General features: G+C 42.0%; 1 protein-coding gene across 1 annotated transcript in view; it reads right to left on the bottom strand.

The window, feature by feature from the left end:
- Positions 1–2732: 2732 nt before the first annotated feature.
- The window catches only part of DDX21 (DExD-box helicase 21), a 27595-nt gene continuing 18472 nt past the window's right edge, over positions 2733–11855 (bottom strand). Inside the window, exons 11-15 of the mRNA XM_003783760.3 lie at positions 10348–10421; positions 7209–7368; positions 6273–6407; positions 4162–4206; positions 2733–3043 (exon numbers count right to left, since the gene is read on the bottom strand). Coding sequence (XP_003783808.1) covers positions 2804–3043; positions 4162–4206; positions 6273–6407; positions 7209–7368; positions 10348–10421 — 654 coding nt within the window. The 3' untranslated portion in view covers positions 2733–2803. The remainder of the gene's footprint in view (positions 3044–4161; positions 4207–6272; positions 6408–7208; positions 7369–10347; positions 10422–11855) is intronic.

The following is an 11855-nucleotide window of genomic DNA, read 5'->3' on the forward strand; positions in this document are numbered from 1 at the left end:
ACAAAAAATAGCCAGGTGTTGTGGTGGGCACCTGTACTTGGGAGGCTGAGGCAAGAGAATCACCTAAGCCCAAGAGCTGGAGGTTGCTGTGAGCAATGACACCATGGCACCTACTGAAGGTGACAGAGTGAGACACTGTCACAAAAAAACAAAACTGGTCACCAAAATGTTAGATATGGAGTAACTTTTGTTTATTTCTATATATTATTTTTTAAGACAGAGTTTAACTATGTTGCCCTCACTGAGTGCCAGCTCACAGCAACCTCAAACTCTTTGGGATCAAGCGATTCTCTTGCCTCAGCCTCCCAAGTAGTTGCGACTACAGGTGCCTGCCACAACACCTGGCTATTTTTTACTTTTATGTTTAAATTTTTACACTAAGCTTTTATTATTTTCTTAATATATCAAGCTATTTTCATTTTAGAAAACAAAAAGCCACCAAAAATAAAGTGTAACTGTCTTTATTGTGCCATAAGGCAGTATTTTATTCATTAACTCATCTTACAGTAAAAACATTTTATGTACAACTGTAAAGTAACTGCTGCACAAATAGCTCAAACTTAAGAATGGATTCAAGTCCTCTGAGTTGTATGATACATAAATTGGAAAATAGTTTCTCTGTAGAAAACAGTAAAAATGATAACATTTCCCAGGCTACCTCAACAAGTCTATTTAAACCAAGTAGAAGTTGAATACATTACACATTTAAAATATGGTTTGAATTCTGGGATCCAGGAAAAATGTTAGTTTCACTTACTGTAACAGTTTTGTTTTTCTTTTCTTTTTCTTTTCTTTTTTTTCCAGACAGAGCCTCAAGCTATCCCCCTGGTTAGAGTGCCATGGCATCACAGCTCATAGCAACCTCCAACTCTTAGGCTCAAGCGAGTCTCCTGCCTCAGCCTCCCAAGTAGCTGGGACTACAGGCGCCCGCCACAACGCCCGGCCATTCTTTAGTTGCAGCCGTCATTGTTGTTTGGCGGGCCGGGCTGGGGATTCGAACCCGTCACCTTAGGTGTATGTGGCTGGCGCCTTAGCCGCTTGAGCCACAGGCGCCCAGCCAATTTTGTTTTTCTTAAAATTGAGTTGTGTGAAGTGAAAATTCCTACTAATTTCTCTATTACTCCTGATTTATGTCTGATTATTTTTTTTTTGGTTAGTCTATAATTCACATCAAGTTTTAGCTATTCCTTCCTAAAGAATAGGTACCATACATATCATTTTAATCTGCTTGATAAAGCACCCATTCCTACCCAAATCATTAAATGTTTTGGTTGTTAGTAAGAGAATTCTGACAACAGAGGCAAGAAAGATTTTGTCAGGATTCAAGGATAGAATTCATATACAAAAAGAATGTTGCCTGAAGGATCAGGAGTTAAGATGGCAATCAGAGCCCTAGTGCAAGGTGATCAAATAAACAGTAGTTAGAGATAGCGCAAGAGAAACCAGGGCCTAAAACAATTTTAGTTGTTCACACTGAATGAAAACAATAAGACAGACCATGTAGTTTTAATTTTCCTAGCATAGTTTATTCCAGGATTCTCAGTATAGAATCTCTAGGAATTAAGGCAAGAAGACAATGCCACTCTCAAGCTCCTGTGCTATGTGGAATGTTTCCCAGAGAAATAATATCTGAAAAATCAGGAAGAGAGTTATCTAGCTTAGGGTTACATTAAACTCTTCAGCTCCCTCAAAACAACTTTAAATAACCATACAGTTTGTCATAAAAGAGAAGTATCTAAGGTGCTAAAAACCTTTCACCAGAGAAGCTGTTTAGCAGAAATAGATTCTACACAGCAGCTTTAGTAATGAAGCCACTGAGAAGCTGAACTGCATCATTCCACCTAAAAATCAGGTCTCGCCCATTAGAATTTAACCTGTGGAAACATTAATGATCCATTACGTTTTCACAATTAAAAGAATGTTTAGTAAGGCACCTTTATTTGTTCTCTTTGCTCTCCATGTTTATGAATGTTTCCCTCTTGCATGTAAAGAATATTCCAGTAGGGTTTTTTATTTTTTGACATACTTTACAACAATGCTAATCTGTGCCCCCCCCCCCAATTCCCTCTTTGTAAATAATGTTAATCTTCCATTCGGAAGAAGTGGAGTACATTGTCACTTAAGCACCATTTATCCAGCTTTCTTACTTACAAAAGAAAGCTACGGAGCTATCACATATTTAGAATTCCTTAAAGACAGTGGCTTTCTATTAAAATGTACTTCTATATATACTATCGGTGAAGAATTCATGGATATATGAATCACTTTATGAGAAGCTAAAATGTATCAAAATGCATATAATTACAAGTATCCTATATTGATGTACTACTACATCCTCCAAACCTAAAGCACATAGTGGCATATACTGTATTACAACACAGCTAAGTATGAAACCTTGTTTCAAATCATTGCTCAGTAAGAAGTCTCAGAAAACAGGTTATAGAACCACATGAGTAACTGCTGGCAGGTGGTGAGAGATGCCAATTATAGAAGTTTGACTTCCAAAGGCTCAACGTGGTCCTCCAGAGACTGTTACATTCCTTTAAGTATTTAAGGAAGGACCCTATTAAGAGACATTTTTAAATATAAAGGTAAGTCAACTTACAAAGTAGTCAGAAACATGCTTGATTTTATCTTGTAACCTATACACAATGCATCAGAATAAAAATAAAATGAATTTCCAACACCTTTTCAAAAGGAAAACCGGATGAAGTAGCAATAAAGTTACTTTATATGAAAAATAATGTTCGGTTTTATATTGCCAAACATAATTTTTTTTACTATAAAAATCCTCTACATCTAATTATTTACTAAATGCTTTATTAAAACTCCGTTTCTGGCCTTTGTTTTGGGATCTGTTACTTCTGTTGCCACCTCCTGACCGCTGTCCCCTGAAGTTTCTGTTTCCTTCCCGCCGTCCCCTGAAGTTTCTGTTTCCTTCCCGCTGACCCCTAAAGGCTCGATATCCTTCTTTTGGTCCCTCCAGCTCTGGTTGCTCTGTGGCCACAGCGAGCTGCCAGCGTCGTGAATCATGCCATTTCTCCTATTGAGAGAACATTTTTTGGTTTTACCAATCAATTTAATTTAAAAAGGTTTAAGAAAAACATTTTTTCTCTAGTTTTTCAATGAAAAACCAGGTTGGTAGCGTAAGTGCTTAAAAGGTTAATGGTTAAAATAATATTGACCTTCACTGACCAAAAGTCAGTTCACTAAAGTATAGAAAAACGAGTTTCACTACCAGAGGCTTGGCTCCTGTAGCTCAGTGAAGAGGGTGCCGACCATATACACCCGAGGCTGGTGGATTCAAGCCTGGCCCGGACCACCTAAACAATAATGACAACTGCAACCAAAAAACAGCCGGGTGTTGTGGCAGGCACCTGTAGTCCCAGCTACTCACGAGGCTGAAGCAAGAGAACCACTTAAACCCAAGAGTTTGAGGTTGCTATGAGCTGAGCCATGATTCCATGGCACTCTACCAAGGGCAGTATAGTGAGACTGTTTCAAAAAAGGCTTAGCGCCTATAGCTGGGCAGCTAGGGCGCCATACATATACCAGAGATGGCAGGTTGGAATCCAGCCCAGCTTGCCAAACAATGACAACTACACCTGAAAAATAGCCAGGTGGTGTGGCAGGAGCATGTATTCTCAGCTACTTGGGAGGCTGAGGCCAGAGGATCGCTTAAGCCTAACAGTTTGAGGTTGCTATAACGCCATGGCCATCTACCTAGGGCGACAAAGTGAAACTCCATCTCAAAAAAGAAATAAAACAACGGGAAACCGGATGGACTCAGTAACGACAACAACAACAAAAAAACAGATTAAAAAGGTGAGGCGAGGCCAGGCATGGAGGCTCATGTAACCCCAGCACTTTGTCATTCCTGCCAAGGCCGGAGGATCACATGAGTTTGAGATCAGCCTGAGCAACACACAGTGAGAACCCATCTTTGAGATATGAATGTGTCACTGCACTGAGACCTGGGCAACAGAGAGAGAACTTGCCACTAGAGGGGGGGTAAGGTTAGGAGAAAAAAATACAAAAATTGAATTCTCAATTGTCTTTTAGTAAGTAGACTACTATTGTTTCCCAATCTATTATTCCATATTTTCATAAACATTTTACAATTTAAGTATGTTAACTTTAAAATCCATGAGAAAAGAATACCTGTATTTCTGTCACTGATGCGGTAGGTATATCAAAGCAGACACCCTACAAAACCAAAGCAAATGGAAGTTAATCCAACCAATGCACATTAAATGATCAATTTTTGGCTATTATACTGTGCTTGCCCTTGAGTAGAGATTAGCTACATTTTTTTAGCCAAGTAAAGAGGCTGCAGCTATCAAGTGAAGCAGGTGTTTAAAAGGTATTCTCTGGCTCGGCGCCTGTGGCTCAAGTGGCTAAGGCGCCAGCCACAAATACCTAAGATGGCAGGTTTGAATCCAGCCTTGGCCCCCCAAACAACAATGACGGCTGCAACCAAAAAATAGCTGGGCATTGTGGGGGCGCCGGTAGTCCCAGCTACTTGGGAGGCAGAGGCAGGAGACTCGCTTAACCCCACGAGTTGGAGGTTGCTGTGAGCTGTGATGTCATGGCACTCTACCCAGAGGGACAGCTTGAGGCTCTGTCTCAAAAAAAAAAAAAAAAAAGTATTCTCTATGGTGGGGTGTGGCGACTCACACCTGTAATCCCAGCACTGTGAGAAGCTGAGGCAGGTGGATTGCTTGAGCTCAGAAGTTTAAGAGCAGCCTGAGGAGGAACAAGATGCCATCTATATTAAAAATGGAGAGGAGGGAGAAGCTTAGCAGAGGGCATTGTGGTGGGCGCCTGTAGGCCCAGCTATTTGGGAAACTGAGGCAGGAGGATCACTTGAGCTCAGGTTGCTGTCAGCTATTGGACATTGTGGCACTCTAGCCTGGGGCAACATAGTGAAACTTTGTCTCAAATTAATTAATTAATTCTTTCCAATGATGAAAGTCATCAGCAAATATGGCCAAACTCACTTGTTAACTGACACACACACTCCTCTCCCTGATGTCTTTCGCTGACTATTTATGAGGAACACCCCTTCCACCCAACAATTTGCCCAATAACACAAGTATCATCAGGTACTGGTAGATTTTGCCTTTTGTAGGAATGTTCACTCACATACATACTATTCATTTAGAGTATAATTCCAGCCATTTGTTGAGGTATGGAGATAACCAGATAATAGTTTTTGCCCTTCAGTAGGTCAGTGTTCTTGAGGCGCTCAGTAAGCAAACACAGCCAGGCAAAATTTACTCAAATAAACTTACATGCTAAATACTCTGAAGTACAGATGCCCTTAATTGGCTAGTAAGATTTAAGACTAAGTCACAAAAGATACTGTGGAGGAAAAAAAAATACTACAAACAGTGGGTTCAGCATGCACTGAGGTTGAGATAAACCATGGTATACCTGGCATTGCTGGAATAAAGAGTGCTGGTGGTAAGGGAGAGATGGAGCTGGTAAGGGGGGCAGAGGGTAAGACATGAAGGATCTTATCCTCCCGATGAAAGAGTTGGCACTTTATCCCATAGGTTATATGGAGTTGCTTAAGGAGACATACAATGAACTGAAGATAATCTTGATTTGGTTTACTAGGGCAGTGATCTCCAAGTATAGTCCACGCATCCCTGGAAACCTGAGATCTGTCATAGTCAAAATTATTTTCATGATAATAATATTTAGCTATCTGTCATTGTCACGCTCGCTCTTTTAAGGATACAATGGAAATTCCTAGAGGCTATATGACATGTGATGATGATGTTGCTCTGATGGCTAATGGAACACAATATTGTGTTCTAGAGCTCCAGTTTAAAAAGTTTCTAAACAGTAAATATCAAGATGTTACCCATATAAACAAAATCTTTTGTGGGACCCCAACATTTGCTAAGACTGTAATGGGATCATGAGACCATAATGCTTGAGAATTACTGCGTCAGTCTATGCCATTAACCAAGAGCAGGACTCAGAAGAAGCAAATTTTAAAATTTTGAATTTTCATTCAGGTTTCTGAGTTACTAATTAAAGCATCAAGGTGGAGATGTAGGGGTACAGCTGGACCTCCAGAGATAGTAGCTATCAATAACGGAGTAGCAACTGAGGGTCATGGGAGAGACTGCTCAGGGAAGACTGGAGGGTGAAAAGATGCAGCATCCCCATGGATGGAACGGAAAGAAGCTACCATCCTGTTTTCCTGCCCACATACGGCTCCTGCACCAAAGCAAGGTTACAGGAGGACCCAGTCTTACCAGCTTTCCTTTGAGAAAGACCATTCCCTTCACTTTAGAATCAATATCCTCTCCCAGTTGCTCTTTAAGTTCTTTCCACGCATAACTAATATTTGGCATTTCAATTGAGCACCGCAAGATCATGGTCACAAAACCCTAATGGAAGAAAGCAGAACAAAATTAAAGTCGCAAAAACAAACCTAATTAATAAATACCTGCTCTCATGATTCTAAAATATTTCTAAAAAGTCATTCCTAAAAGCAGATATACACCTGAGACACATTTTTTTGCTTTTTTTTTTGCCATTTTTGGCTGGGACCAGGTTTGAACCTGCCACCTCAGGTATATGGGGTTGGCGCCCCACTCCTTTGAGCCATAGGTGCCGCCCTAGACACATTCTTAATATGCATTTATGCATACACAGTAAAACATCTAAAAGTTAACCACCCAAGGGGCTGTAACAAACTGGTCAACATGAGGAACTTCTCATCTATGAAAATTAGGTCAACTTAAGGAGGTGGTCATTATAGGGAGGTTGTCAACTATCAAGGTTCCTACTGTATTTGTTTGGGGTTTTTAGGATTAAAAAATTAAGATCTAATTCACATACCACAGAAGTCACCATTTTAAAGTATACAATTCAGTGTTTAAGTAGTTAGTGTATTTATAAGGTTTGCAACCATCACAACTATCTAAAATTCCAGAACATTTTATCACCCTCCAAAAACCCTATGCCCATTATTGGCCACTGCCATTCCTCTCTCCCCATCCAGCCACTAATCTGTTATCTGCCTCCATGGATTTGGATGTGCATATATAAGGAAATTGTAAAATACAATTAATACGTTAGCACCTTCATGAGGAAGTGAAAACAACTGAGAAGCTTAATTAGGATGCTTCTATATCCTACACAAACCCAAATTATAGTAGTGTCAGGAATGTGACAAGGAACCTTACCACATCTGAGTTGATCAAGGAGCGTTGGTCTACTGATGTGGCGCCTGAAATATGGGCGAGTGCTGCTGCAAGGGCTTCCACAGCTCCCTTCTCCTCTATCAACTTCTCTGCTGACTCCTTGAAGTGATTTATCGCAGTAGGAGGCACAGAATCCAAAAGTCTACAGTTTGATTGAGGACAGATTTGTCAGAAGAAAGGACAGAGGAAGTGAATAAATTTCATTTCCAAGATAAAGCACCAGAAATTTTCAAACCAAATCTTTCACATGGCTAACACATCATCTTTTTTTTCTGAGACAAAGCCTCATCATGTTGTCCTCAGTAGAGTGCCAGGGCGTCACAGATCACAGCTACCTCTAACTCTTGTACTTAAGTAATTCTCTTGCCTCAGCCTCCCAAGTAGCTAGGACTACAGGTGCCTGCCACAATGCCCAGCTATTTTTTTTGTTGTAGTTGTCATAGTTTGGAAGGCCCAGGCTGGATTCAAACCCTCCATTCCTGGTATATGTGGTCTACAAGTGCTGAGCCAGGAATACAGCAATTATATCATCAGTGTTACTTATATAAAAAGTGGAAACAATTTTAAAATGTGCATCAGTATAGAATGTTTACATAAACTACAAAAAAGATACAATGAAATGTCACACCTCCCAGCTTGGCACTTGTAGCTCAAGCAGCTAGGGCGCCAGCCACATACACCCAAGCTAGCAGGTTCAAATCTAGCCCGGGCCTGCCAAACAACAATGACAACTACAACCAAAAAACACCTGGGTGTTGTGGTGAGCGCCTGTAGTCCCAGCTACTTGGGAGGCTAAGGCAAGAGAATCACTTAAGCCCAATAGTTGGAAGTTGCTATGAGCTGTGACGCCATGGCATTCTACCCAGGGCAACATAGTGAGACTCTGTCTCAAAAAAAAAAAGTCACACCCCCAAAAGAATGCTACACAGGGGAATTATCCAGTAATAGCTACTTATCCTAAATAGCTAATGATCCTTCAATTTGAAGGACAATCCCACAAAAAAATAACTGTCTGGTTCCCCAATTCCAGTAGCACCTCCACAGACAAACACTGTTAACCCAATCCTCAACATCTAGATATTTATTATAACTTCAGGAATCAGAGCCAGGCATGGTGGCTCATGCCTGTAATCCTAGCACTGTGGGAGGCCAAGGCAGGAGGATCCCTTGAGCTCAGGAGTTTGAGACCAGCCTGAGCAAGAACAAGAACTCTACTAAGAATAGAAAAATCAGTCCTTTTCTTTGTTGTAACAGTAGAGATCTGTTTCCTGTCAATGGTGAATATATCTTGCTCTGTAAGCCTGTATCTTTTTTTGTTGTTGTTGAGACAGTCTCACTAAGTCCCCCTGGGGTTGAGTGTCATGGTGTCATTGCTCGCAGCAACCTCAATCTCTTAGGCTCAAGTGATTCTCTTGCCTCAGCCTCCTGAGTAGCTGGGACTACAGGCGCCCACCACAATGTCTAGTTATTATTATTATTTTTTGGCCAGGGCTGAGTTTGAATCCACCACCTCTGGCATATGGGGCCAGAGCCCTACTCCTTTGAGCCACAGGTGCCACCCAATGTCTAGTTATTTTTTAGAGATGGAGTCTCGCTCTGGTTCAGGCTGGTCTCAAACTCCTGAGCTCAAGTAATCTTCCGCCCTCAGACTCCCAGAGTGCTGGGATTACAGGCGTGAGCCACTGCACCTGGCTTGTAGGCCTATTATTCTGTTCTTACCCTGAAAACTCTTCTCTTCCTCAATAAACTTTCACAATTGGGAAAAAAAGAAAAAGAAGCCAGGCATTGTGTCAGTTGCCTGTAGTCCCAGCTGTTTGGGAAGCTGGGGCAGGATCCTTTGAAACACAGGAGTTTGAGGTTGCTGTAAGCTAGACTAACGTCAGGCAACTCTATCCTAGGGCAACAGAGTGAGACTCTGTTTCGAGGAAAAAAAAATAAAAATCAACTCTTAGTGGTCGCCACTTGTCAAGAGCCCAGGGACGCAGGGTCTCAGGGAGCCAGATTGTTAGGTCTCTGGCCCCAGCCCACGAAACTATCTTGATGTGGACCGCTGCTAGGTCTCATTCAGGTCTCAGGTGCTAAAGCACCTTAGAAGTCACGGTCAATTAGTAGGAGCGAGTAACTCAGCAGGCAGTCTGTCAGTCCTAGTTCTCTTTCTCTCCAGTTCTCCTGAGGTTATTTATAGAAGTACTCCACCACAGGTGTGGAGACTGCTATGCAATAATTTTGGTGTTCTTGTCACATGCTGTTACGTGCTCTAGTGCTCTTTTTTTTTTTGAGACAGAGCCTCAAGCTGTCCTCCTGGGTAGAGTGCGGTGGCATTACAGCTCACAGCAACCTCCAACTCCCGGGCTCAAGCGAGTCTCCTGCCTCCACCTCCCAAGTAGCTGGGACCACAGGCGCCCGCTACAACGCCCGGCTATTTTTTGGTTGCAGCCTTCATTGTTGTTTGGCGGGTCCGGGCTGGGGATTCGAACCCGCCACCTTAGGTGTACGTGGCTGGCGCCTTAGCCGGTTGAGCTATAGGCGCCGAGCCGCTCTAGTGCTCTTTAACGAGAAACCAATGATGTTAAATCCCTTAAACCCAAGGTATTTCTCACAGGTGCCTCCTATATCTTATTCTACAAAGTCAGGGACTAGATCAATGTCTATTTGGAATGTAATCTGCTATCCACTCTAATCAGTGGCTAAGTGGGAAGCACTGCTTTTTACGTTACTATTCCTTAAAACAGGTGTCCTCAAACTATGGCCTGTGGGCCACCTGTGGCCTGCCTAGGACATTTATCCAGCCCGCTGGGTGCTTTTGCGGCCGCTGCCTATCCTGCTTAGCAGCAGCCAACTCATCCTGGGGCCTGCAGTCTGGCCCTCCAACGGTTTGAGGGACAGCAAACTGGCCCCCTGTTTAAAAAGTGTGAGGACCCCCACCTTAAAATGTCTACGACAAACTAAACTATTAATAGTCGTTTCCTCTGGTGAGGAAGACTAGGCAGGGACAAGTAGCAATGACCTTTACTTTGTAATATTCTACTTTAGCAAAGCTGGGTTTTATAATATGTAGGTTATCAAAAAAACGCCACATACAGAATAAACATTAAAACTACAGTGTTAATAGAGAACATACCTGATGGCATCTTTGCTGGAAGCTTTTATGATTTCTGTTGGAGAAGGAACACCTATTCGTTTAAACTTAATTCCCTACAAGAAAATGAACATAGTTGAATGAACAATAACCATCAATTGTTTCCATTCAGATTCGTAGTTCCCTGATTTTTCTATATTCACCAAATGTACTTATATAAAAAGTAAATTTTTGGAAACAGTTTTATTTTTATTTATTTATTTTATTTTATTTTTTGAGACAGAGTCTCATTATGTTGCCCTCAGTAGTGTTGTGGCATCACAGCTCACAGCAACCTCTAATACTTGGGCTTAAGAGATTCTCTTGCCTCAACCTCCAAGTAGCTGGGACTACAGGCGCCCACCACAATGCCTGGCTATTTTTTTGTTGTAACTGTTGTTGTTTGGCAGGCCTGGGCCGGGTTCGAACCCACCATCTCCAGTGTATGTGGCTGGTGCCCTAGCCACTGAGCTACAGGTGCCAAGCCTTTGAAACGGTTTTAGATTTACCAAGTACAGAGTTTCTATATACAGCATGAACCAAGTTTCTGTTATTGTTAATCTTACTTTATTGCAGTACACTTACTTCAACTAATAAATCAACTTTGCTAAATTACTATTAACTAACCCTTAAATTTTATTACATGCCGGGTTACTGTATGTCCTAATTTTCATTACTTTGACAGTTTTAAGGAATGCTAATCAGGTATTTTGTAAAATCTCTCTTAATTTGTCTGATACTTTCTTCATGCTTTGACTAGTATTATGTGTTTTGGGGAATAACAGAGGTGCATGCCTGTCTCACCACCTCTTTTCAGGTACATGCTTGTCACTAATGATATAAATCATAATCAGCTGACCTGAGGACTACATGCTGATTTTTATGCTGTCAAGTCCTTACTCCCCAAGATATTCTAGTCTTTTTTTTTTTTAGAGACAGAGCCTCACTTTATCGCCCTGAGTAGAGTGCAATGGCATCACAGCTCACAGTAACCTCCAGCTTTTGGGCTTAGTCGATTCTCTTGCCTCAGCCTCCTTAGTAGCTGAGACTACAGGCACCCTCCACAATGCCTGGCTGTATTTTTTTGCAGTTTGGCCAGGACTGGGTTCAAACACGCCACCCTCAGTATATGAGGCCAGCACCCTGCCCACTGAGCCACAGGAGCCGCCTGTAATTTTAGTCTTTGTAAGTGAGTCACTAAGTCGTCTTATGGAAAAGGAGGTTGGGTAAGCCCCACCCCTGTTGGGGAAGTATTTACATAAATTATTCAAATACTGGCTCAGAGCCTGTGGCTCAACCTGCTAAGGTACCAGCCACATACACCTGAGCTGGAGGGTTCAAATCCAGCCCGGACCTGCGAAACAACAATGACGGCTGCAACCAAAAAATAGCCAGGCATTATAGCGGGCAACTGTAGTCCAAGCTACTTGGGAGGCTGAGGCAGGAGACTCGCTTGAGCCCGGGAGTTGGAGGTTGCTGTGAGCTGTGATGCCACGGCACTCTACCCAGGG

Source organism: Otolemur garnettii, unplaced genomic scaffold (genome assembly GCF_000181295.1).
Source record: "Otolemur garnettii isolate 467f Iridium unplaced genomic scaffold, OtoGar3 scaffold00008, whole genome shotgun sequence".
Taxonomy (NCBI): domain Eukaryota; kingdom Metazoa; phylum Chordata; class Mammalia; order Primates; family Galagidae; genus Otolemur; species Otolemur garnettii.